Below are 27,235 nucleotides of genomic sequence, written 5' to 3'. Positions count from 1 at the left end.
ATATCCCCTTGGTATCTCTAATTTTCTTGAAGAGATCTCTAGTCTTTCCCATTCTGTTGTTTTCCTCTATTTCTTTGCACTGGTCACTGAGGAAGGCTTTCTTATCTCTCCTAGCTATTCTTTGGAACTCTGAATTCAAATGGGTGTATCTTTCCTTTTCTCCTTTGCCTTTCACTTCTCTCCTTTTCACAGCTGTTTTTAAGACCTCCTCAGACAACTATTTTGCCTTTTTGCATTTCTTTTTCTTGGAGATGGTCTTAATCCCTGTCTCCTGTACAATGTCATGAACTTTCATCCATAGTTCTTCAGGCACTCTGTCTATCCAATCTAATCACTCAAATCTATTTCTCACTTCCACTGTATAGTCATAAGGGATTTGATTTAGGTCTTACCTGAATGGTCTAGTGGCTTTCCCTACTTTCTTCAATTTAAGTCTGAATTTGGCAATAAGGAGCTCATGTTCTGAGCCACAGTCAGCTCCCAGTCTTGTTTTTGCTGACTGTATAGAGGTTCTCCATCTTTGGGTGCAAAGAATATAATCAATCTGATTTTCATATTGACCATCTGGTGATGACCATGTGTAGAGTCTTCTCTTGTGTTATTGGAAGAGGGTGTTTACCATGACCAGTGCGTTCCCTTGGCAAAACTCTATTAGCCTTTGCCCTGCTTTATTCTGTACTCCAAGGCCAAATTTACCTCCTACTCCAGGTATTTCTTGACTTCCTACTTTTGCATTCCAGTCCCCTATAATGAAAAGGACATATTTTTTGAGTGTTAGTTCTGGAAGGCCTTATAGATCTTCATAGAACCGTTCAACTTCAGCTTCTTCAGCATTATTGGTCAGAGCATAGGCTTGGATTACTGTGATATTGAATGACTTGCCTTGGAAACAAACAGAGATCATCCTGTCATTTTTGAGACTGCATCTAAGTACTGCATTTCAGACTCCTGTTGACCATGATGGCTATTCCATTTCTTCTAGTTCAGGTAGACTCGGTTCAAATCCTGGCTCTGTCCCTAACTGAATTTTTGGTGTCACAGGTTACTTACTTTCTGTGAGCCACCTATGAGATAGAGCCCTTTTCTTTTTAATTCATTAATTTAAAACTTTTGTTTGTTTATTATTGAAGCATAGTTGATACACAATATTATATAAGTTGCAGGCATACATTGTAATGATTCACAAGTTTCAAAGGTTAAACTCCATTTATAGTTACTATAAAATATTGGCAGTATTTCCTGTGTTGTGTAGTATATCCTTGTAGCTTATTTTATACCTAATAGTCTGTACCTCTTAATCGGCCACCCCTATGTTGCCTCTCCTCTATGAAATGCAGTTCTTAATGGTACTGACTTCCCAGAGTCTTAGGCAAAGTGAATGAGAAATAATAAATGAGAACCACTCATTGTCTGGCACATGGTACTCAAAATAATGTGGTGATTGATATTATTGCCTGCAAAATATCTGACCCAGTGGGTGCAGTGTGTTACTTGGATCTGATTGCCTCTTCTTCCAGGAAGCCTTCTCAGAAGCCCCCAGACCAGGTTAGGTCTTGGACAACATGGTCCTGCCCCATACTTCTAAGAGGCTTCTTGAGAATGGTACCTGCGGGTCACTCTTCCCTCTGGCATAGTCACAACCAGTGAAAATAATGATGTGTCACGAGCCACGCTGATTAACATGCTCTGATTGTGTCCATGGCTGTGTGGAAGGAAGCCCCAGGACACAGGAGGGGATGTTAAAATATTACATTAATCATCCCTGTAATTAATGTCCGAAGTCCTCCTTCCTCCCTGGAATGCAGTGTCAGGAAACGTGCCTGCTCATCTAATGGTGTTTCTCCATGCTTAGCAGGCTCTTAGTAAATATTAAATAACTGAAAGAATAAGAGAACCATTGCCCCCAATTCAGTTTTTATCAGGAATTCAATCATTTCTTCCTTCAACAAATACTTCTTGAACGTCTGCTGTGTGCCAGGCACTATTCCAGGCTCGTGGTGGATACACCAACGAATAAAACAGGCAAAGATATTTGCGCTCACGGGGTTTATGTTTGACTGGGCATTGATACGTATCCCAGAGGGATGTCTTGATACATGCTCATCACTCTTGGAACTGTCTTCTATTTTTAAATGTTTTCTTTTGAAAAATTGAAGGCTAGTTAATTTACAATGTTGTGTTAGTTTCAGATGTACAGCAGAGTGATTCAGTTTATATTATCTATATTCCTTTATTTAGATTCTTTTCCCATTAGAGGTTATAATTAATACAAAGATACTGAATATAGCTCCCTGTGCTGTACAGTAGATCCTTGGTGTTTTGTTGTTGAGTTGCTAAGTTGTGTCTGACTCTTTTGTGACCCCATGGACTATAGCCTGCCAGGCTCATCTGTCCAAGGGATTTCCCAGGCAAGAATACTGGAGTGGGTTGCCATTTCCTTTTCCAGGAGATAGTCCCGACCCAGGAATCGAACCCGAGTCTCCTGCTTGATGGGCAAATTCTTTACCACGGAGCCACCTGGGAAGCCCCCTGTTATTTACCGATTTTATATATAGTAGTGTGTCTCTGTTAATCCCAAGCTCCTAATTTATCCCACCACCCCCGCTTTCCCCTTTGGAAACCATAAATTTGTTTTCTATGTTGGTGAGTCTGTCTCTGTCTTGGAACTACCCTCTTTTCGATTGGGTTCAGCCATTCAAGTTTCAAGGTCCCTGGGAAACTTCATGTATCATATCAGCATCCACTGAGGGCGTGTGGAAGAAGCTTGGAACGGATCTGAATGACCCTTAGCCACCAGTGGCTTCACTGGGGGCCCCTTCAATTACACTGACATGCCCGCTGTCTTGCAGGTCATGCTCTCAGAGCGAAAAGGCACAGATGAGCTGTATGCCGTGAAGATCCTGAAGAAGGATGTGGTCATCCAAGATGATGACGTGGAATGCACAATGGTGGAGAAGCGGGTGCTGGCCCTGCCCGGGAAGCCGCCCTTCCTGACCCAGCTGCATTCCTGCTTCCAGACCATGGTAACTACCTGGGGGCCGGACCCCTCCACCTCTAGGCTTCCAGGCTTTGGCCAGAGTGGTTCTAGCAATGGCCACCCCCTAGAGGCACCCGGGCCCTTCCCATCCTGGAGACAGAAAGCTGTCAGGCCCAGGGACGGCCGCGGAGCATTTTTCTGAGGTTGCCACTGAGAAGCCCTCTCCCCTGAGGCAGATGCTGTTTCAACAAAGATAAAGAAACTCAGGCAATTGGTTTTATAACCAACTGAGCAGGGCCCTCCTCTGGCAGCAAGAGGTGACTTGGGGACAGGGACTCAGGACTTTCAGTACCACAGTCTGAGATGTTCTAGCAGCAGTTACAGATGGGGATGAGGGCAGAGGTCCTCATGGGTGCCCCTACAGGGTCAGGGTTGGGCCTCCAGATCCTTCAAATACATGTGTGATTCCATGCTGCAGATTGCATGGCCCTCATAGGACTCCCGGGGCAGGGGGCACAGCCTGGGTAGGGGATGGTGAGCTCAGAGCTCGGCTTCTAAGAAGAAGAGGAAGTCTGTGTACTATGTGCTGTCCACTGTGATTCTACTTTCATCTGTGAGAAAGAGAGGCATCCTTTGAGCAGCTTCTTTCCTTCCCCCTGTGCACACTAGACCTGGCTCCCCATCCCTAAGCAGGTGCTTGTGGCAGTCAGACCACAGTCTGGGGCCCCATTCACCCGGTTCTGCTGTCACAGCCCCCATTGCATAGACTGGTAACTCTCCCCCTGTCTGTCTCCTTTGCTTTAAGAGCACGACCTTCTCAGAAACAGGACCTAGCTTTCTCAGCCATCTGCCTCATCTGTGAGCCTTTCCCAGGTACCAGACACTGTGTGTGTGGAGGGGGTGGGAGTAGGGGAAGGAAGGCAGGGCAGAGCCAAAATGCAAAGAGATGAGAGTTACTTCTTGCTTTGGAAGCTTTGCAGGGCAAAGGCCTAGAGTCTTAAAGATGCTTTCAGGGCACGTTCAAGATTATTTTGACTTGCTCCAGTCTGCACCCTCCATTCTGATTTTAGAATCCAACTCCTATGCGCTATGGGATGCTATTGTAAGTTGTGTGTGCTTTAAAGTTTCTTTTCTCCTCCAGCATCCCCAAGTCCTGTGCTCCGCTAAGTTCTACTGAGTCCCCCGCCAGCCTAGAAAGACCTGGAACTGGGTTTGGGATGGGTTTTCTCAGGGCAGGCTGTACACTAGTTGTAGAACTACCTGTGGTGAGAGGGGCAGAGTCAGAACCTGGCTCCTTCCTTGTTGTGAGAGTTTCTTGATACATATTGGGGTCAGAGGGACCTGGGTTCACATCTCAGCTTTGTCATTTTCTGGCTGAGTGGCCTTGAGAAAATTATGCAACTTTGCTGGGCCTCAGTCTCTTCATATGTAAAGGGATAATAGTAGCTGCATCCAAAGTTGCTATGAGGAGGAACTGAGATTACACATGAGACGTGCTTAACACGGTGCTTGTTACCTGGTAAACACTCTTGTATTCAGCTCAATTGCTCAGTCATGTCCAACTCTTTTGTGACCCCATGGACTGTAGCCCGCCAGGCTCCCCTCGTCATGGGATTTCCCAGGCAAGACTACTGGAGTGAGTTGCTATCTCCCACTCCAGGGGATCTTCCTGACCTAGTGATCAAACCATGTCTCCTACATTGGCAGGCAGATTATTTACTATTGCACCACCTGGGAAGCCCCCAGACACTCATAAATGTTGGTTATCCACTTCACAGACATTTAACATTGGCCTTGGCCTGGACTGGTACTGACTTATAGAGCTGAGGAAGCTAGGTCCTCTTTTTGAGAAGCTAGGTCCTGTTTTCTCCTCTTAAAGCAAAGGTGACAGACATGGGGATACTAGCAAACAATGGAACGCTGCTGTGATAGCAGAGTCTGGAGAAGTCAAAGAGTCCCCAGGTTGTTCCCTGCATTTTGGGTGAAGGGATGGTTTTTCTGCTGGGGCCCTTGCCCCGAATCCCAGTCTCCCTGCCACAGGTCAAGAGAGAGGGAACATTCTAGGAGCATGTGTGTGGTATTTCTTTCGGAAGCTTTGACCCACCAGCCTCTTATCGGGGTCTGCTGGTGACAATGGGCTATGAGAAGATTTTCACTCTGCTGCCGGCAGAGAGCTGAAGTCATGTTTGCCAGCGTGTGGAGCATGTACCACCATGCAGTATGGTGCTGGGCAGTTTGAAGGGTGATTTTGGATGCTGCATGGACTTTAAATTGTGTTCTTTTTAGTTCACTGTACATTCTTCTGAGTACCTTGAGGAGGATGTTTCTATGTGGTGCTGCTGCTGCTGCTAAGTCATTTCAGTCATGTCCGACTCTGTGTGACCCCATAAGCGGCAGCCCACCAGGCTCCCCTGTCCCTGGGATTCTCCAGGCAAGAACACTGGAGTGGGTTGCCATTTCCTTCTCCAATGCAGGAAACTGAAAAGTGAAAGGGAAGTCACTCAGTCGTGTCCGACCCTCAGTGACCCCATGGACTGCAGCCTTCCAGGCTCCTCCATCTATGGGATTTTCCAGGCAAGAGTACTGGAATGGGGTGCCATCGCCTTCTCCGACTATTTGGTGCTAGCATGGCCATTAACATCTTTCTAACATTTGCCTTTTTAACAGAGAGAGAGAGGACCAGGCTGCAGGTTCTGAGCTTTGACAAATAGCACTTTCTTTTACTTACTTACTTTAAACTGGGGAATAATTACTTTACAATATTGTGTTCGTTTCTGCCATACATCAACATGAATCAGCCATAGGTATACAGTTTCCTTTTAAAGTATTTATTTAGGCTGTGCTGGGTCTTTACTGTGGCATGCGGGATCTTTAGTTGCAGCGTGGAACTCTTAGTTACGGAATGTGGGATCTAGTTCCCTGACCAGGGATCGAACCTGGACTCCCTGCTTTGGAAGGATGGAGTCATAGCCACAGGACCACCAGGGAAATCCCTAAATAGCAGTTTCTAAGTCATTGTTTTGCTTTTATTTTATATATTTTTTACAGATTTCTTTCATTTAAACAGCACTATAAAGTCTTTTAATTTTTAAATTTTGAGATATTATAAGACAAATATAAAGAAACTACACACAATGAGTGTTTTAATAATGAGTTTTTACAGAGGTAAGCTCCTTATACCACCATCCAGGTCAAGAAAGAACTTTGGCAGCCAGTCCAGAGGTTTCTCTGTGTCCTAATCGCCATCTCCCCTCAAATGGTAGCTTGACTTCTTTGCCTGTCTCTACAGTTTTACCACTTAAGTTTTATCATCCCTTGATAAGATAGTTTACTCTTTCCACTTTGTAGAAATTTAATGTGTCGTTAATATAATGATTTCCTTCTCCATTCCTTCCATCCTCTTTTTTACTTGCTAAAGAGCCTGGGCTGTCTGACCCATAACATTTTCACAGTCTGAATTTTTCTGATTGCTGTCTGAGGGCCTCCTTATCTGTTTCCTCTGTCCCCTGTTTTTTGAAAATTGGTATCTGAACCTAGAGGTTTGACCAGACTCAAGTTTGATCCCTTTGGTAAGACCAGGTGGCTGGTTTTTTTTTTTTTTTTTTTTTTTTTTTAATCCAAAGGCACATAATGTCCAGTTGCCTCTCTTTTTGTATGTTGGCAACCAGAGGTGCTCTGTGTCTGGGTCCATGAATTCATAAAGGACTGTGAGGTGGTGATTTCCTAGTTCTATCATTTCTTTTTCTTTATTAGTTGGATGCTTTTATAAAGAGAGACTTCTCTCACCTGTTTCTTTGTCCCCTGGTGATACAGTTCATCTAGAAATCAGGATAGATAGATGAGACTTTTCTGTTACTTGACAGTTTTCATGAATTGGTTCACTGTTATGCCCCAAAGGTGACTCAAGTTTGCGTAAGAGAGTCTTTGTAAAGAAAAATGTTAAGTGAGCAACAATTCACATCACATGAGACTTGGCAGAGAAGGAGAGGGGCATACATCTTACAAGTCCAAATCTCTAATGTTACCTTGGGGAGTTAAAGCCTGGAGGTATTCAAGTCACGACTAGACCCTTAGACCTGTAGACTCCCTCATTCCCACATCTTCTCTTTTATTGGCAGTTCCTAAATTGACTTGTGGAGATCACCAGATGAAGGACAGTTTCAGTGGTAAATAGACTAAGGAGGAGACCTTGTTCTCAAGGAAGAGTCTGGGCTATCTTGGAGCAGCAGTTTTCAATTTCAGTTGGATGTGTTGAGATTGGGGGAAATTGGTCGTTGGTGACTAATACTCATAAGTAAAGTATCTTCATTTGTAATTTACTGTTTTAAACATGATAGAGTGGATTTGAGGCTCTTCTTTTAACGTTGAGTCTTGAATTTCAGTATGCTTTCTGGAACTGAGGAGTAGGGCCTGGGCATGCATGGAAACGGTGCAACATCCTCGGTCCCCTCCACGAGCCGTCACCTGCCAGGGAAGAGCGATTAACAGGGAAGAGAATTGAGTGGATTGGAGTCTTGTGTGGGGAGAAAGGCCTCCTCTTGAAGACTGGCCCCATCCAGCAAGGCTGGGGATGGAACTGGTTGCTTTCTGGTTGGTGAGGATCAGATGAAATCGTTACCCCATCTGTATTTGCAGGAAAAAAAAAATGTAACTTCTCACATGCCTTGTGTGGTGGCCAGAATTTAAAAAAACAAAATAAACAAACAGAAGTACTGTAACTTTAAGTAGCAGAGTTATGCCTGGGTCAGGGAGATGCATTTCCTGCCAGCTGAGTGGAAGGCCCTTGGGGGCTGAGCAGGGTCAGCAGAGAGGAAAGCCAAGACTTCTCCTATCTCACATCCAACACCACATCACTCAGCAGATGCTTATTGAGTGAAAGGCCCCCACTGAAATGCTTTTCTTTACTTTTTCCTTTGTCTAAGCACTTGTATTTTAAGTTTCAGTTCAGTTCAGTCCCTCAGTTGTGAATCGCAGCACGCCAGGCCTCCCTGTCCATCACCAACTCCCGGAGTTCACCCAAACCTACGTCCATCGAGTCGGCTATGCCATCCAGCCATCTCATCCTCTGTCGACTTCTTTTCCTCCTGCCCCCAAACCCTCCCAGAGTCTTTTCCAATGAGTCAACTCTTTGCATGAGGTGGCTAAAGTACTGGAGTTTCAGCTTCAGCACCAGTCCTTCCAGTGAACACCCAGGACTGATCTCCTTTAGGATGGACTGGTTGGATCTCCTTGCAGTCCAAGGGACTCTCAAGAGTCTTCTCCAACACCACAGTTCAAAAGCATCAATTCTTTGGTGCTCAGCTTTCTTCACAGTCCAACTCTCATATCCATACATGACCACAGGAAAAACCATAGCCTTAACTAGATGGATCTTTGTTGGCAAAGTAATGTCTCTGCTCTTTAATATGCTATCTAGGTTGGTCATAACTTTCCTTCCAAGGAGTAAGCGTCTTTTAATTTCATGGCTGCAATCATCATCTGCAGTGATTTTGGATCCCCCCAAAATAAAGTCTGACACTGTTTCTACTATTTCCCATGAAGTGATGGGACCAGATGCCATGATCTTTGTTTTCTGAATGTTGAGCTTTAAGCCAACTTTTTCACTCTCCTCTTTCACTTTCATCAAGAGGCTTTTTAATTCCTCTTCACTTTCTGCCATAAGGATGGTGTCGTCTGCATATCTGAGGTTATTGATATTTCTCCTGGCAATCTTGATTCCAGCTTGTGCTTCTTCCAGCCCAGTGTTTCTCATGATGTACTCTGCACAGAAGTTATTTCAGAGATTTGATAATGCAGTAGGGCTTCCTGGTCACTCAGTGGTTTAAAAAAATAAAAAATCTGCCTGCCAAGCAGGAGACTCGGGTTTGATCCCTGGTCTGGGAAGATCCCCTGGAGAAGGAAATGGCAACCCACTCCAATATTCTTGCTTTGGAAATCCCCTGGGCAGAGGAGCTTGGCAGGCTACAGTCTATGGTGTTGCAGAAATGTTGGACATGACCTAGAGACTAAACGACAAGAATAATGCCTACAATATGTGAGACACAGGTCCAGCCATCTTAAGCCACATGGATGATGACCCCTGGATGGGTCCCAGCATCATCCCCATTTCACAGATGAGGGCACTAAAGCCATACGTAATAGCTCGTACATTTCAGGGCCAGCAGTGGAAGCCAGACAGCCAGGCTCCAAGGGGCTTTACACTTCATCACTACAGGGTGAGGTCTTCTGAGTGCATGTTCCCCGATTCCCATTTCATCTGACTCACCTGGGGCGGAACTGCCGGCAGCCAGCCTGTCTCTGAGCTTTAGCGGGGCCCCGACCACATCCCTCACCTGCTCCATAAAATATCACCCCTACTGCATCCCTCCACTTTCCACCCCTCTCCCTCCCTGGACTGAACCTGACTCTCCATCCGATCATCTGCCATCGTGTGGACCAGTGACTACTCTGCTTCATTCCAGCCTCACAAAGAATCTTGTGGTGGAAGGATTTATCTGACATCCCACCTTGGAGATGAAAGGATTGAGGATCTGGGACATGGAGGGTAGTTTGCCCTCGACACAGCACTGCTGAACCCAGAACCCAAGTTTTTTCTAATAGATTATGTTGAGTTGCTACCAAAATGGCCTTAACAGACAAAAACAATAAAAAGCGGCAGCTGGCATTAGTGTTCGGTGAGTGTCATACCCTGTACTCAACACTCTGCAGATAACCTCTCATTTTATCCTCCTGACACCACCCTGGGTGAGCCCTGGAACTGCCCCCAGTGTAGAGATAAGGGCGCTGGTATTCTGAGAAGTAACTTGAGCAATGCCATGTGGGAGTGGGGGAATGGCAATTCCCAGTTGCCATTCACAGTGCCCTCATCTGTGAAAAGGGGACAGGGGGCTGGGATTTGCTCTGTAGGACTCTAGAACCCTCAACCTTGCAGCCTTGCTAGCTTGCTTCCATCTTACGTCCAGATTCCTTTTTCTAGCTTATAAATTATCTTCACTGTCATGATCATGCCTGCTTTTAACAAAGACACCAAAAGCACATACTACTGTTCACGCGTCCTCAAAGGAAGCCAACCCTCAGGAATTTGCAATGGCTCAGCTTACACTGTAAGTGACAGTTTCCGTGGTGGCTCAGATGGTAAAGAATCTGCCTGCAGTGCAGAAGACCTGGATTTGATCCCTGGGTCGGGACGATCCCCTGGAGAAGGGAATGCAACCCACTCCAGTATTCTTCCACAGACAGAGGAGCCTGGCGGGCTTCCATCCATGGGGTCACAGAGAGGCGAACACAATTGAGTGACTAACACTTTGACTTTGATTTTTGACACTGTCGGTGAGTGGCAGGTGACCTAATGCCCCTTCAGGTGTTCATTTCACTAGGAAAGCATCACCCACTTGTCTCAGAAGGATTTTATGATGATTGGAAAGACTTTATGGTCGGAGTGATTTTCAGATTTAGGGAGCCGTGCATATAGGTGAAACAGAGCAGTATCAGCCCAGCTCAGGTGAGCAGGAAAGCCCAGGAAGGTGGTCGTCGTCACCTTCTGGAACTACATCTCCCCTGACCCCAGACTGGTGCTCTGGAGGTGGAGCCTGAGCTGGAGTAGACAATATCCCTAAAGCCAGCAGCCCTGGAAGTCAGATCATTACTGCCAGTCTGCAGACGGTACTAATGCTTATTGATTCTGTCAACAAGTATTTATTTATGACATAAATGTGTCAGGACCCAGCTGCACCACTGGGAGAATGCATCCATGAACAGAAGAGATAAAAGTCTCCCATTCCTTTGGAATTTACATTCGAGTGGGGGAGACAGATAATAAACAATAATAACAAAAAATAAGGGGGCAAGAGATGATGGATGAAGACAGAGATGCTATTTTTGATTGGATAATCGGGGCGGTGTTTCTGATAAGGATGACATTTGAGCAGAGACCAGAGCAAATGAGGGAGCGAGGGATGTGGCTATCTCAGGGCAAAGTGTTCTAGACAGCAGGAAGAATGAGTGTAAACGCCCCAGGCAGGGACATGCTTGGCGTGTTTGAGGAGCAGCGACCAGGCCAGTGTAGCCCGAGTGGAGTGTCATTTTGTATCTTGTGACCCAGAATTCCTTTATGAATCAGCTACCTTTAAAAAAAAAATGACAGATCTAGTGTAGCATGCTGCACACTTGATATGTTTTTCTTGCTACAGACTTAGAATTTGAAAGATAAAAGATTCTTAATAAAAGAAAAAGAATCTTGATGGTGGTCAGAATAGATAAAAGGGAAAAAGACTCCCCACCAATGTATGAAACAGCTTTTGTCATCCTTAAAATGATGCAAATTTAATTTCAAAAAACTTGTTTAGAAAAGCAAAGTTACATCAGAAGTATTCTTAGACAACTGGATTTTTTAAATCCTTGAAAAATATGCATGGCTCAATTTAACAGAAGATGTAAGATATCAAATTCTATTTAAGAGATTGTTCTAAATGTGTTAAAATTGGATTTGCACATGGAAAAGAATCAGAGATATAGACAAATCAAAACATTAATTTGATTTAGGGAGGAGCCTGTGGGTAATTGTCTTCATTTTGAATTTATATTATTTCAGGAGTCTGTGATAAAATACCTTAAAAGTGTTGAATGTACCACAAGGTGGCAAAAGTTAATACTGAAATTGTTGTTCAATCGCTAAGCCATGTCCAAATCTTTGCAATCCAGTGGATTATAGCATGCCAGGCTTCCCCGTCCTTCTCTATCTCCTGGAGCTTGCTCAAACTCTTGTCCATTGAGTTAGCGATGCCATCCTACCATCTCATCCTCTGTCTTCCTCTTCTCCTGCCTTCAGTCTTTCCCAGTACCAGGGTCTTTTCCAATGAGTCGGCTCTTTGGGTCAGGTGGCCACAGTATTGGAGCTTCAGCTTCTGCATCAATACACAGATGCAGAAGCCATCAGAAGGGGGTTGAATTTTTAGCGATTTGCTCATTAGAGGAACTGGTCTTAGGAGAATGGGGTTTAGGCCAATTTTTCTAGAAGTACAAAGGGATAAGTAGGAGCTTCTCAGTCAAATAAATCTAGGTCTGAGATTCCTGGCTGTGTGACTTCCAGGAATTCACTTAACAGATCTGAATATTGATTTCATTGTCTTTAAAGTGACATAAGAAGTGAAGATTAAAAGAGGTGGTATACAAAATGCAGAACAGATAATAAATGAGGCTACCCCTTTGAGCTGTGCTGTAGGGGCACCTGGCTGCCTGGGCACAAAAGGATTGCATTTCCTCCAGCCTTTTTGCAGTGTTTCCCAGGGACAGTTGTCAGCCCGGCACATTCATGCAATTTCCCAACTGCCAGTGGGCACAGGCAGTTGAGTCTCCTTAGCAAAACATCTATTTTAAATGTTTTCTTTTCAATTGAACATATGCACTTCTTTTTTTTTTTTAAATAGAATTAGATTTCATGAGTCATTGAAGGACAGAAGTTACTTCCTCCCCAAATTTGCTGTTGTGGCCCAGCAAGAACTCAGTTGCAAGGCATGTTGGGAGGGACGTCAACCCAGAATGCAAAAAGGGACACGGAAGGGGATGAGAATGATTCCGCTTGTAGAGCTGGCTCCTGATGACATGTCCACTGAGCACGGAGAGTGTCTAAGGGGTCCTTGTAATTCAGGGTCAAGTTTGGGTGGGCAGCAGTATCCAAGGATATGGTTAAATGTAAGGGTGTTGCTGTAGGAAGCTCTTGGCAGTAGTCTCTATGGTTGAGTTGCAAGAAATAGAATACCCTTCTTTCAAATATTTCAAAGAAAATATTAGAAAGAAACGACCAAAAGGCAATACCTGAGCGTCACGAAGATCCAGAACTTCAAGGCTTTTTAGACTTAATCTCTGTTTCTTTCTCCGTGCTTTCTTTGTTTCATCCTGCTCATGGTAACATGGCTTCCCTAGCCCCTGTTTGCCTGTCCACCAAATTCCCACATTCCAATTCATACTCAGGAAAGAGAATCTGATTGGTTCAGCATAGGTCAGTTGTTTTATTCCTAGTCCAATCACCTAGTAATTGACTGCTAGTTCAGTAGGAAACTTTAAGAGGAGTTGTGTCTACAGGGAAGGAATAATTGGTGCTCTTGTCAGGTGGGAGACAGCATCTTGAGTCCAAGGAGATCGATTGGGTTGGAGCAGGACATAGCCTGCTGCTAACAGTACAAATAGGGTATTCAGCGTCTCCAAGGAGAGGAAGCTGGAGAGATAGGTGTCTGGGCCTTAGGCAACTAAAGCCATCCAAGAATCTTGAGTGCAAGAAAGGACCCAGGAATGCAACCCAGGCATACAGAGCTGGGGTGGGTAGGAATGGACACAGCCTGCTTCTCTCTACCCTCTTTATGGTGACCTTTGTGTATTCATTCAGTAATCAAAGGTCCATAGAATTCCAAGGAAGAAGAGAGATGGCCCTAGCCCCAGTCCATGGGGTTGCAAAGAGTCAGACACAACTGAGAGACTGAACTGAACTTAAGAACTTTGTTTTCTATGTGGAAGTGCAAAGCTTAGAAAGCTGAAAATGCAGTTAGAGGAGCATCAGATTGCATGATTCTGATAGTGATTCTTAGGCTACAGAATAGAGAGGAAATAAGGTGTCACACCCTCATATGAATGAGGCTCCACCAGTTTGCGTGGACTCTGTGTGCATCATCTGTTAAATCTTTGCAGACTCCCTTTGGAGGAGAAGCTGTTCCTGTCCCTTCAAGGAGGCAGAGGAAGTTTAAGTAACTAATGCAAGATCTCAGAGTAAGCAGGATATCTAGGACTTGCACTCAACACAAGCCCATGCCACAGCAAGAGCCCTTAACTGCACAGCTTCTTGAGAGAAACAGATGGATCTCTACAGTAAGAGAACAGTTTACAGACAGGATTGATTCACTGACCAGCTTGGCAAATCACTAAAGATCATTAAATAGATTAACACTTACTGCAACTCACCTTAGAGAGGGTACATGCTTAGAGTTGCCCACATTGCTGATTTTCTCTGTCCGGGATACCTTATTAAAAGTGGCAGGTGTCCTCCTGGCAGTTACATGGGCATCATGTCACATCCTCCTTTCAGCTGACTTAGAGGAACAGTGATTATCTCTTTAAATGCCCCGCCCTTTCCATGACCCCCCTGGTGAACTCTGCACATGCAGTCCAGACATTATTTTATTTTATTTTTTATTTGGCTGCCTTGGGTCTTAGTTATGGCATGTGGTATCTAGTTTCCCCACCAGGCCCCCTGTCTTGGGAGCATGGAGTCTTAATCACTGGACCACCAGGGAAGTCCCCCGTCATTATCCTCATACTCACACTCCAAATTTGAGAAATGCTATCCAACCATTTTGCACGCTGCAGTGACAGACAGATATTTAATTTATTTACTGATTGAACATGAGAGGTCATGGGGAAAGGAAATTTAAAATTAACTGAAGTTGTTTCACGCTTCAGGGACAAGGGCAGAGTGTAAATGAAAAATCACCACAATAACGAGGACAATTAGGGAGGAACACTTTGAAAGTTGAGCAGACTGGCTAGTTTGAGGGGAAAGATGGTGAGCTTGCCTTTCAGAGCCTTTAATTGGAGTTGACGGTGGAACACCCACGTAGAAACGTCCTATAGCCAGCTGGAGCCGACTGGAGCTCAGGAGAAAGGGAGAGGGTGGAAACTGAAGTCAAGATTCATCAGCCTAGAGCAATGAGAGTTGATGTTTTGAGCTGTGACAAGTCCTCTTTGGAAAACAGAGCAAGTAACAGGAGCAAGTAGCTGGACTTGGAGTCCAGACTCAATACCTACTTTCCAATGTCCACGTAGGAGAGGCCAGCAGATAGGTCCCGATCCAAATCCACTGCACGTGACTAGGAGAACGATCTTTAAAACCTTAGAATAATTTTATAGAAACAGTAGGAGAACAAAGTCAAATTTTAGGACAATATGGGGGTCGGGGGTCGGGAATGGGCTTCCCAGGTGGCTCAGATGGTAAAGAATGTACCTGCAATGCACGTTACCCAGGTTCAATCCCTGAGTTGGGCAGATCCCCTGAAGAGGGGAATGGCTACCAATTCTGGTTTTCTTGCCTGGAGGATTCCATAGACAGAGGAGCCTGGTGGGCTACAGCCCATTGGATCACACAACTGAGCAAACTATCTATGGGGTGCGGGAATAATTATGCTAGAATTGGAGGTGTTGGTTGAAGGCCATTTCATGAGCTGAAGTCCCCAGAGCTCGCTCTCTCTACCTGTCGTGAAGTTTCTCTGAACACATCTTACTTTAGACGATGGCTTGAGTTAGTCATGTATTTGTCTTAACTGAGATTCTGAATTCTCTGCAGGCAAGACTTGCATCTTATCAATTTTGTTCCTTTAACTCCTGATACTGTGACTTACAAAAATAAATGCTCAGTTAAAGTTCTAAAAAGTTCACTTCCCTGCTCAAGATGGGCTCTAGGTTGCCCTTGGCAGTGCTTTCCTAAATTCCAAAACTAATCTTCCTTGCTCTGGAGTGGGAGATGAACTTGGTGGTACAGGGACGTTTGTTTCTAAAATAAGGTATTTAAGGGATTGATGTACCAAAAGCAGACTGGTTATAGTGTAGAGTCAACAGAGTCCAGGTAGGCATTTATTTTTTTTTTTTACAGAGGAAACAGTGACTCTCCATTTGTGAATCTGATATGAAGTTTTAAAATTTTTAAGTAACTGTGTTTAAGTGGAAAAAAAAAGGTGAGTTAATGAAAAAATATTTTAAAATAAGTAAATGTTAGTAAATGAGTTAGATGGTATGCTCGGTAAAGATCTTAAAGTGAGAAGACTGAAGTTTGGGTGGATGGCCCACCCTGCCTTGCTTGAATCTGCTCTTTTGTAACTCCGTGCATTCTACTCTCCCTTGCCAGAAGTGTTGTTCAGTTCCTCAGTCACGTCTGACTTCTTGTGACCCTGTAGACTGCACAGCCCAGGCCTCCCTGTCCTTCACCATCTCCTGGAGCTTGCTCAAACTCATGTCCATTGAGTCAGGGAAGCCATCCAGCCATCTCATCCTCTGTTGCCCCCTTCTCCTTCTGCCCTCAGCCTTTCCCAGCATCAGGGTCTTTTCCAGTGAGTCGGCTCTTCAAATCAGGAGCTGTAAAATCAGGGGCTTCAAGTGCTAGTGATATTTTTTCACAGTACGCATCAAAATAAACACAGAACTATAAAGGTAAAACCATATGCATCCATAGCCCACCTAAAATTATCTCCCTCCCCATTTTAGGAAACGTTGCCATTTGGAAGTTTATCTGGTCTCCCCACTTGCCTGGGGAATCCTTACTGTCGGGCACCGCAGATCATTCACAGCAGCATTTCTGGCAGTAGGAGAGCCTGGCGTAGAGTGGGCATCATTAAGTATTTGCTCGGAAAATGAAAGGACAGCAAGATGCCAGCCGTAACGTTTAATAGCTGAAGCACCGGTGTGCCAACACCACACTCGATACAGTTTAGAGACGACAGATCTCAGGGGGGCCCCACATACAGTTCGAGGTAGAAACAGACCACAGAACATGGCATTATCCACCCTGGAGTTCTCTCCCTGATGTTGGGATTCTAACTAATGAGTTTGGGGGGCGGGGGGCAAGTTGAGTTCTTCCAAGCAGAAAGCAAGCTCCTGAAATCTCTCCCTCACTCACTTCTCTCTCTCTGGCCAATGCCATCTGCTAGTTTTAAAAATAATTTTTAAAAGCAAGTGTTTTGGTTCTCTTCAACGTGCAGCAAAGACAGATGCTATTTTTAGGCTTGTTTTCTATCAAAAAACCCTCCTAAGAACCAGGGGCTGCGTGTCGGCAGTTCTGGCTGTCTCCACTCTGCCACTAACTTGTAAGTGACCTTTTTGCAAATCTCATATGCCTTGGACACTGAGAACAGAAGTGATAATTCTGTCTCTCATTAGAGATGTTGAGAGGGTGAAGTAGCGTCGGGGTGAGAAAGTCCTACAATAGTTCAAAAATAATTGATTAACCCATACCCCTCCCTTGTGGTCTGCCAGCGTTTTTGACACATGGCTGGATTTCTGTATTCTCCCCTGGACGGAGAGCTCCCAGACGGGAGGACACACCCACACATCCATGCAATGTCTGGGTGAGAACCTTATACAGGAAGCTGTATAATAAGAGGTTACAAGTGTAGACTCTGAAACCAACCTGCCCAGCTTCAAATCCTGCCAGAAATGGTAGTCCTTGTCACATTGAATTCTTTAGAGAGATAAAATATATAAAGTGCTTTGTCACATAGCAAGTGCTTGCAAGGTGGTAGCTTTATTGAATGGTTGTTATCCTAATTATTGTACGCTCAGTATACATTTGACAAAAGCACGTATGACTATTATGTATAAGACAAAGTTCCGTGCACTGTAAGGAAGATTTTTTTTTAATGGTAGATTAAACCTTTGCTGTATGGCCACCATCATATTGTTGTTCAGTTGCTCAATCGTGTCTGACTCTTGGCAACCCCGTAGACTGCAGCACGCCAGGTTTCCCTGACCTTCACTATCTTCTGGAGTTTGTTCAGTCTCATTTCCGTTGAGTTGCTGATGCCATCTGATCATCTCAACCTCTGTCACCCCCTTCTCCTCATGTTTGAATGCTTTATATATGTACCTACTCTATAGGACAGGTGAATCATGTCCACTTTACAGGCAGAGAAAAAGCTGGAGGTTTGAGAGGTTAAGTAACAGCAGTTATACAGCCAATAAGTGATGGAGAGAGACTTGAAATCCTGTATTGATTTCATAGGGACCCTTTGCCCTACACATTTCTTCTCTACTAACTCCGCTCCTGGTCTAACAGCCCCCGACAATACCTTCGTGACTTTTGACAGCAAATGCCTCTTTTAAATTGGCAACCCAGCCAACATATAAATAAAACCCAAACACGTATTTCACAACATCACCAGTCCTGGAAGCCACACACAGGATTTTTTACAGTATCCTGTTGGTTACAGAAGTCAGTCCTATTCATAGAGGGAAGGGACGACACCAGGAAGTGAACATCGGGCAGTGAAAATCACCGGAGGCGGCGCCTCATGGAGGCTGGCTCCCACGGCTGCGTATTACCTGTCATACAATTATTCACTTCGTAGTCTTCACCCTTTATTAGAATTAGCTTTCTCTGAAATGATGGCCATTAAGTCACAAGGTTGATGTGCTGGTTGTATTTTCCAGTACAAACGAGAGTAAATTTAGCGTTACTAATTTTTCCTAATTATTATTATTATTTTTTACTGTGCTGGGTCTTCACTGCTGCACGGGCTTTCCCCTAGTTGCGCTGAGTCGCGGCTGCTCTCTAGGTGCGGTGTGCGAGCTTCTCGTTGCGGTGGCCTCTCTTGCTGCGGCTCCAGGGCGATAGAGTACAGGCGCGGTAGTTGTGGCGCATGCGCTTAGTTGCTCTGCAGCATGTGGGATCTTCATGGATCAGGAATGGAACTTGTAACTCCTGCACTGGCAAACGGATTCTTTGCTACTGAATCACCAGGCAAGCCCAGTGTTATTCTTTTTTTCTTTAATTTCAGAGACTTTTCTGGTGGTCCAAAGGCTAAGACTCTGTGCTCTTAATTCGAGGGGCCTGGGTTCGATCCCTGATTGAGGAACTAGATCCCACATGCTGCCTCTAAGAGTTTGCATGCCACAACTAAAGACCAGCACAGCCAAATAAACAAAAAGATTTTTTTTTAAATTTCACGTCCTTCCTGTGTTCACGTGTGTACTTCCAATGGCACAAATAATCCATTTGGGGAATCAAGGCACCTGGCCTGTCGTCGAGTCCTGGGGGTTTGGATCATAAATCTCAGCTATTACCTGCTCTCCATCCGGGGCCCAAGAAACTCCAGAAGGCTGACTTTGCTCTTTGCTGTCTCCTCCCAGGATCGCCTGTACTTCGTGATGGAGTATGTGAACGGCGGTGACCTCATGTACCACATCCAGCAAGTAGGCAGGTTCAAGGAGCCTCACGCCGTGTAAGTGGCGCTGTGCTTTTCCCTTGGGATGAATAAGTGGGTGGTTAGTTCCTTTGGGTTTTTAGCCAAATAAGAATTTTAAATATCTTGGGCTTCTTGTTTAAGAGAAATGCGTGGCCGGGACAGAGGGTGTTCTGCTGAGATGGGCTATTTGTTTCTTGCTTAGCACCCGCTAAGAGCTGGAAGCTTGAAAACCACAGCTATTTCTTGACCTCCACGTTTTGCCCCTGGCTCTTCAGGAAAGCCCTAAAAATTCCTTGGGGAATGTCACTGTAGGCTTTGTGTTTTCCTTTGCTCATATTGGTTAAGAGCTTACCATGTGCCAGGCTCAGAGATTTTAGAGACTTGCTCACAGTCACAGAGCTCGTGTGAGGCAGACCCAAAATTCTGACCCAGATCTTCCTTGCTCACGTTCTTGCTCCCTCTTAGCTGTCCTCATTCCAGGGAGATGAAAGCTCAAGCTGCATAGTGACTACACTCTGTGGCTCTTGGAGTGGGGAGACTGACTCTGGATTTTTGGAAATCTGTTTCCCCTGCTGAGTCCATTCCATCACCTTCAGCCCACAAGGCAGCCGGTCACTCATTTCATCCTGGGTCTCCCTGCAGTTGGTGAATGGGTGTGTGGCAAGTCACAGGATCGGCCGTGCTAACCTCTCCTAGGGAGGTTGCTGGGCTCCTACTGTCCCTCCAGAAAGCCTGTAGGGCTCACCCAGGGCCCCATCCTGTCATTGCAGAGGCCTCCTGGCGCCCATGCAGCTCAGCCTTGCCCCCTTTCTTCCCCCCTGCCCAGGTCACAAGCACTGATTCTGGGAGGGTTACCATTCCCCTGCTTCCAGGTCATGCCATTTGTGTGTCTTGGCACAATTCTAATGGGTTGCTTAGAAGTAAAAGGACTTCTAACATCTAATTGACCACTGACCTTTATTCCGTTATCATATGAGACACATTGTCAGGACACTTTACAGAGTTCCCCAAAGCCCTGCCCAGCCTTTACAACTGGGCTTTCTGGGTCTCCCAAAATCTCTCTCTTAGATTTTGAAAATGAAAAGTTAACACTTCAGCCAGATGCTGTTTCCAATTCTGTCTGTGCTGTTTATTAGCTGTGTAACTTGGTCAGGGTATTTCCTGTCACTAAGCCTCGGTTTCCTCATTTGAGGAACAGGGAGGTAATTGTAGCACCTTGTTGCTCTTTAGTCACTCAGCTGTGTCTGACTTTTTGTGACCCCATGGATTGTAGCCCACCTGGCTCCTCTGTCCGTGGGATTTCCCAGGCAAGAATACTGGAGTGGGTTGCCATTTCCTTCTCCAGGGGAATCTTCCCAACCCAGGGATTGAAGCTGTGTCTCTTGCATTGGCAGGCATATTCTTTACCACAGAGCCACTACCTTATAAGGTTATTGTCAAGACTGAATCAGATAATAACCTGAAATGATACAAGGTCGATGGTAAGCCTTCCACAGATGTTAGGTATTGTCATTGAGATATTTTAACTTGTTGTCATCTGAAACAATCCTTCTCTAGCCAGTTCATCATATCCTGTGGCCTCCTCCCCACTAAACAGTTGCTGAACCTCTGCCCACCCTCTTTGGTCCTTAAAGCAATCTCATAGCTCTCTAAACCCTGTTCATCCATCCAGACTCCCATACTTCGTTTTATGAGCTGTGTGGTTGACCATCCATGGTGAGACATTCATGCCCTATGCTCAGCTCAATATTGTATTGAATTCTGAGAGTTGCAGGCATATGGTGTCCTTGAATTTCTCCATTGCTTTTTTTTTTTTTTTTAATTTCAGATTTTACGCTGCCGAAATTGCCATCGGTCTGTTCTTCTTGCAGAGCAAGGGCATCATTTACCGGTAAGCGAACACTGCTGTACTTTCCATCTCCTCGGCTCCCTCGGCTCCTCCCTTCCCTGCCTCTTTCTTTAACTGCTTTTAAAATTAGAATCCATGGTGGGGGAGGAATCCTCCAGTACTAACTTGGGCATGTGCTCTGCCAGGCAGCATCGCCCACTGCCCTGGCAAAGTTTGGGCAGCTCTGTATGATGATAGAAGATCTTGATGGACTCTGCCTCCAAAGAGGGTTCGGAGCCTCAGATGTGAGACCATTTGCTCTAAGAGGAGGAGGCTAACCACTGGGGACCCAGCACATCCTTCTCTTCCCCGTGGACCCCACATTTGGGAAGCAAGCAAAGACTTGGCTGGCAGAATGTGCTGGATCATATTATTATGAAACAAATTTCTTTCTTTCTTTCTCTTTCCTTCTTTCTCTCTCTCACTCTCTTTCTTTCTTTTTGTGCTATGTAACTACAGTTTGGGAATGGATCTCTGAGTAGCTTGCCCTGAAAGACAGGATTAAGTTCAGGACTTGGCATTTGCCCATTTTTGGAGGAGCAAGCGTATGATCATAGATGGATGAGTCATCCCACTTTATATCTCATGCAAGGCAGACTGTGGAGCCTGGGGCTGCTATTTGTCAGTGAGTCCAGGGTGTATAATTCTCCTTATACCACATAGATGCAAGCATTCCAGTGCAGGCTCGGGCTGGTTTGTTGTACAAGGGAGGCTGGCATGTGGCACGGGGCTTCCAAAGGACACTTGGCCCAAGTGAGGGTCTGTTTAAAAGATCTTGAAGAGTCATCAAAGTCCATTTGATTCACTGATTTGATAAACATTTCTTGAAAGCCCACCATATCATATACTGGCCTCTACTCTAGGTGGGGGGATGCACTGTGAAGAAAACGGACAAAGGCCAGCCTTTGTAGAGCTCAGATTCCAGTGGTGGAAGACAGATCCCGTAACTCATAAAAATGCTGTCTATAGTGAGAAGTACTATGGAGGGAAGTCAAATAGGAGAGGGGGCTGATGTGGGCTGGGTGGTGGTGCTTGCCTGACATTCCATAGAGAGCATGAGATTGGGGTCTGAAGAGTTAGGGAAGACCCTCGGAAGCCTGGTCTTCCTAAAGCAACTGAAGGACACAGGAATAAAAGGCATAAAGAGATTAGCTTGGTGATCTCAAGGCAGAAGGTGGAAGTGAGGCTGCTGGCCCTGGTGGGATGGAAGGTGAGGGTCCTTGCCAGAATCCTGCAGAGTCCTGGGGCTTTTTTTTCACTCCTTGAGGTAGCAGGTCCTGAGTGCATTGAGTCCCCACTTTGCCTGTGTGCTCCTGATAACAGAGGAATGAAAGTCAAGAAACAGAGTGGCTTTACCTGGCACAGCCCTGATCTCAGTAAAGAAATAGAAACAGCGAGTGACCATAATAATTTCAACTGTAAATAGTGTAGTCATGCTCATCCTCAATGAACATGTGTCACCATGCATGCATGAAACGGGACTCGTGAAGCCTCTGATTCCCCCAGCTTCCCCTTTGACTGTCATAGTGGGAGCATCTTGTACTGAATGTAATTCTGGTGTTGAAAGGTACACATTATCTTCCATATGACATGAAGACCCCTACATTCAAGTTGATGACTTCAGCTGGTGCTTAAACCAAAGAACAGGGGATCATGGGTCATTGTTCACTCTACACGATTTTCTCCTTATGTGCTGACATTTGAACCTGACTCCTCTATGGGATGGGCTTCCACCAGAATAGAATCAGGCACTTAAGCATTGCTGAGAAGATAAATTAAGGGACTATAAGTTTATTGGAAGAAAACTCAGTCCCACGGGAGGAACCAGGACAGAAAGTGATTTGAGTTCTTGCCAACAGGTCTGGGATTCAAGGCAAGGTTTCTGATATATCAGAGAATTAGACTGGAATCTGGGATCCATCGGTCCAAGTCATAAAATCCAAAGATTAAGATTCTAGGTGCTAGACCATGCCTGAATGCAAAGCTTTTTCTCCTAACTGTGCATTCTTCCTTTCCTCCTCCATTATATTTGTCATTCTTTTAAGCCACTCACCCTCTGAACCCCTTTCATTTGTGGGTAGGAATGGAGTCCATATCTTCCTCTAAAGATTTAACACAGCAGATACTTTTGCAGCCTTCCTATAGGAAGTGCAGACATACAACTCAGGCTCTGATGCTCATCACATTCACCGAAGACGTTGAATCGGAAGTTAGTGGCCAGGAAGCAGAGCCTGTAGGATGGAGAGTGGACATAGTCATCAGCTATGTCTAGTTTCCAGAGGTGTGAGGGGAAGTGGTTCTTAGGAATAGCACCCAGAGTCCAGCACGAGGGCCTCATGGAACAAGGGACAATGTCTGTACCCAGTGGTGGCATCAGGGGCGCCCTCACTGGGTCGTTTCTGTGCCAGTTAGTCATTGTTCATGGCTGCGTAGCCTCCAAGTCTGCTCCGCCAGCCTTTTTGGAGATTCTCAGAGCTCCCCCAATTCCTTTCTAAAAACTCCTTTTTTGGTTGAAAGAGTCAGAGTTGGTTTCTGTTGCTCACAATCAGGAACTTTGGTGGAGACGGCAATTGATAATCAAATGAAAACTGCAAAAAATTTACATGACAGAAGATAAATGGTTTTATAAGTTCACAGAGATTGGTTTCATGGTGGCAGAGTCTTTCTAGGGGCGTCCCTGATGGCTCAGCGGGTAAAGAATCCACCTGCAATGCAGGAGACACGGGTTCGATCTCTGGCTTGAGAAGATCCCCTGGAGGAGGGCATGGCTACCCACTCCAGTAGTCTTGCCTGGAGAATCCCATGGATTGAGGAGCCTGGTGGGCTACAGTCCAAAGGGTCACAAGGAGTCGTACATGACTGAGCAACTGAGCACATCCACACAAAGTCCTTTTAAATGTTATAAATGCCCTTCTTCTTCATTTGGGTCTCTGGTTATTTGGACAGCTCTCAAGTAAAGAGGGTGAGGACTCATAGTAGATTTGTCCCCTCTGAGGACCACGGCTGGAGATGTTGGGCGAGGGGAAGATGAAAGTCTTCCAAACTTAGTGTCTGATTTGTAGATTGCCATCCTTGGAATGTGTATTGATTTTGCTCTTGATGGATTTGTGAACATGAGGACATCTGGCCAGCCCCCTTTAGAAGCATAGATGAGGATTTATTGCATTAAACAAAAGAATGGAGTGGACTATCAAAACATTATTATGTGACCATTTGCTCCAGCCCCATGACCTGCTGGCTGTTAGTACTGGAAGCTCCTTTTCTATAATAGACAGAGATGTCATCACTTTTGGGGTTGCCCCAACTGCCTGTTTAGGGGCATGTGGTCAGGCTGAGGGAAATGTCATGGGTCTCTGTTAATCAAATCACATGCAGACCTGGTATGTTTATTGCTTCCGAGTCTAGCTTTTCTAAGTTCTAAGCAGGCCTTCAGAGACCGCTGTGGCTTGTAGAGAAGCATGAAGGTTGGATATGGGTAGTACCATGGACAGCAGTAGAGATCCTAGGATGGTGCTGCTGTTGGTAAACAGTGGAGTGCAAATGGGCTTCCCCTTGGATGAAGAGACCTCACAGACACAGATAGGAGATGCCGACATATATTTTCAGGTTGTATTCTTTTAGTTGAAAATTATGACAGCAACTCGATTGAAACGAACTTTCATTAAATGAGGCGTGTTATGACTGACATCGGAGAAGGCTGACATCGAAGAAGAAATACTCCAGTACTCTTGCCTGGAAAATCCCATGGACGGAGGAGCCTGGTAGGCTACAGTCCAGGGGGTCGCGAAGAGTCAAACACGAGTGAGCTACTTCACTTTCACTTTTCACTTTCATGCGTTAGAGAAGGAAATGGCAACCCACTCCAGTGTTCTTGCCTGGAGAATCCCAGGGACGGGGGAGCCTGGTGGGCTGCCGTCTATGGCGTCACACAGTCGGACACGACTGAAGTGACTTAGCAGCAGCAGCAGCATGGCTGACATAACGGAAAAGTCTAGGATTGGGGCTCAAATGATGTTATGAGCATTTATTCGCTCCCTCTGAGTTCTGCTATATCTATAGTAGCTTTCTTCCCCCCACCTGGTGACCCCTTGCACAACCAGACTTAGTTTCTACCACCAGAGCAATCCTGCTGTAAAGAGTCCAGATCTTTCCTGAGGGTGCCAGCAAAAATGTTGGGGCTGATGTTAATGTTCAGAGGCTTTGATCAGCTCATATGGGGTCACATGGCCAATCCTGAACTGTGACCAGGAACTGTGATCCACTGTGACTAGCAGGATGGAGTATTTCCACTGGCCAGGACAGGCAACCATGACCACTCCTGGAAGCAGAAGTTAAGATCAGTATCACCAACTTCATATGGCTTGAGAATCAGGGAAGCTGTTTCTTCAAAGAAATATTAGGATGTTCTCACCCCAAGATTCTAGAATAGGCAGAGCCACAGATGTCCACCACCCAGCAAAGGTGATTTGAGGGAGAGATCTGAACTGAATGGTAGATCCCTTAACCTTTGAGGAAGCTGGGTTTCTAATGGGATTGAGGAAGTCTGGCCCATAGATCATACCTACTCATGGGTGCTGAAACACCCAAGTGATGACTTTGGAATCAGTGTTACGGGAGGAGGAAAGTGTAATGCTACTGGAGTCATCAGATATGCTGGAAATATGCAAGGGTCCCCAAACATCAAACTCTCCCCATCAACACAGATGACGTAGAATGAGAGTGGAGCCCGTGTCATTTAGGGCATCACTCTTTGAAGGTGATACCTTCCTGATCCTCTGTTATAGTAACCTCCCCCCGTTCCTGTCCACCTCATCATTCTTTTTATTTCCTTCATATGATTCATCAGAAGCTACAATAAGCCTGCTTATAGATTTGAATACTTGGTAATTGACTTTATCCCTCTACTAGAATTTAATCTGAATAAGAGCAAAAGGCTTGATTATCTTGTTCATAATATACTTTGCTCCAAGAATAGTGTCTGTCGCAAAGTAGGTGTGCAACAAATATGTTTTGATTGGAAGTCAGTAGAAACCCCTGGGTTCATGACCTAGGAACTGGCTTAGGGGAGCGTGGGGTTCTTGGTGGTAAATAAGATGCTTTCAGTCAGGTTTTTTTCCTTCATGCTCTTCAGAGATTTTTTTTTAAATGATAGTTTTGTATAAAACCTTCCTATGAAACGTAGGGGATCCTGATGTTGCAAAGGTCATCTCTAGAGATGCCTCCAGGTAAAGGACACTTCTGTGGATTCTCTGCCCAGATGGAGGAAGCTTCTGTTTTATTTAGCTGTCTGTGGATCGCTCTTCTCAGAGTTGCTGTCTCATTGCATCCTCCCGAGATACTTGGCACAGTTGCTGCTACAGGAAAAGAAAAGCACAGAGGGTTGCAGACCCTCGTGTCTCCCTGCCAGATCATAAGCTATTGGAGGGTGAGGACTGGGTTGTACTCACTGCTGTGCCCCCACCAGGCATGGTAAAGCGTTCTGCACGTAGTAAGTGGATGTTTGTTGACTCAAAAGAAACAGCATTTAATTCAGCCCCTGAATCTGTGTCCCCACAGTGACCTGAAACTTGACAATGTGATGCTGGATTCCGAGGGCCACATCAAGATCGCTGATTTTGGCATGTGTAAGGAAAACATCTGGGATGGGGTGACAACCAAGACCTTCTGCGGCACCCCAGACTACATCGCCCCCGAGGTGAGCTGATGCCAACCCCTCAGGCGTGTCTGTGTTGTGTTGATGTCTTCCCTGAGCCCTAGATGGCCACATTGCAGCTAGGAGAGGTCTAAGGGGTACCAGACAAGCAGGACCTCAGGCTGGTCCTTCTCCTAGACTCTAAATCGTTCCTTTGAGATCACACATGTAAATTAACTTAGCACACATCCCAGAAGCTCAGACCCAAAATACATCAAGGTTTGGGAGAAAATTTAAATAAAACTCAAAAGAACCATCCACCACACATCAGTAAGATTCTTCGTCAAGCTGCTGTGGCTCATGGCCATATGATACCTCCTAATTATGCCACTGAAACGTGTGTTCAGGGGAGACGGAAAGGCAGAGAAGGAGTAAGAGAAAGAGAGATTGATTCCTGGGACAGACGTATGACACAGGGTCTGTGTGCACACAGGTGTGCAATAGTTGTGCTGAATCCTAAAAGACTCAGCATTTTTCTTCCTGTGATTAAGATATAAATGAAAGTGTGAAGATTTTAGTGCCTCCCCCTCCCTTCCCAGAGGATGCGGTCAGTTACAGAATGGATTTCCCCAACGTGTCATGGTACAAAAATTTGTGCCAGATGATAGCCTCCCTTTTTCTCTGAAGTGGTGCTCAGGAAGGTGGCATCCTGCAATCTGTTACTGGATTTTTATGGAAAGGAACTGCGAGCTTGGCATAGAGTCTTGGAAATGGACATTCTCGAATTCCTCTCTTCCTGA

At 45.3% G+C, this 27,235-nt stretch overlaps 1 protein-coding gene across 1 annotated transcript in view; it reads left to right on the top strand.

The window, feature by feature from the left end:
- PRKCB (protein kinase C beta) overlaps positions 1 to 27,235 on the top strand; it is a 381,711-nt gene that overhangs the window by 316,335 nt on the left and 38,141 nt on the right. The window contains exons 10-13 of the mRNA XM_052659473.1: positions 2,850 to 3,023; positions 18,860 to 18,951; positions 20,744 to 20,806; positions 26,360 to 26,498. Coding sequence (XP_052515433.1) covers positions 2,850 to 3,023; positions 18,860 to 18,951; positions 20,744 to 20,806; positions 26,360 to 26,498 — 468 coding nt within the window. The remainder of the gene's footprint in view (positions 1 to 2,849; positions 3,024 to 18,859; positions 18,952 to 20,743; positions 20,807 to 26,359; positions 26,499 to 27,235) is intronic.

The sequence above is a fragment of the Budorcas taxicolor genome, chromosome 2, assembly GCF_023091745.1.
Source record: "Budorcas taxicolor isolate Tak-1 chromosome 2, Takin1.1, whole genome shotgun sequence".
NCBI classification, from domain to species: domain Eukaryota; kingdom Metazoa; phylum Chordata; class Mammalia; order Artiodactyla; family Bovidae; genus Budorcas; species Budorcas taxicolor.
This window is presented reverse-complemented; position numbering and strand designations above follow the sequence as displayed.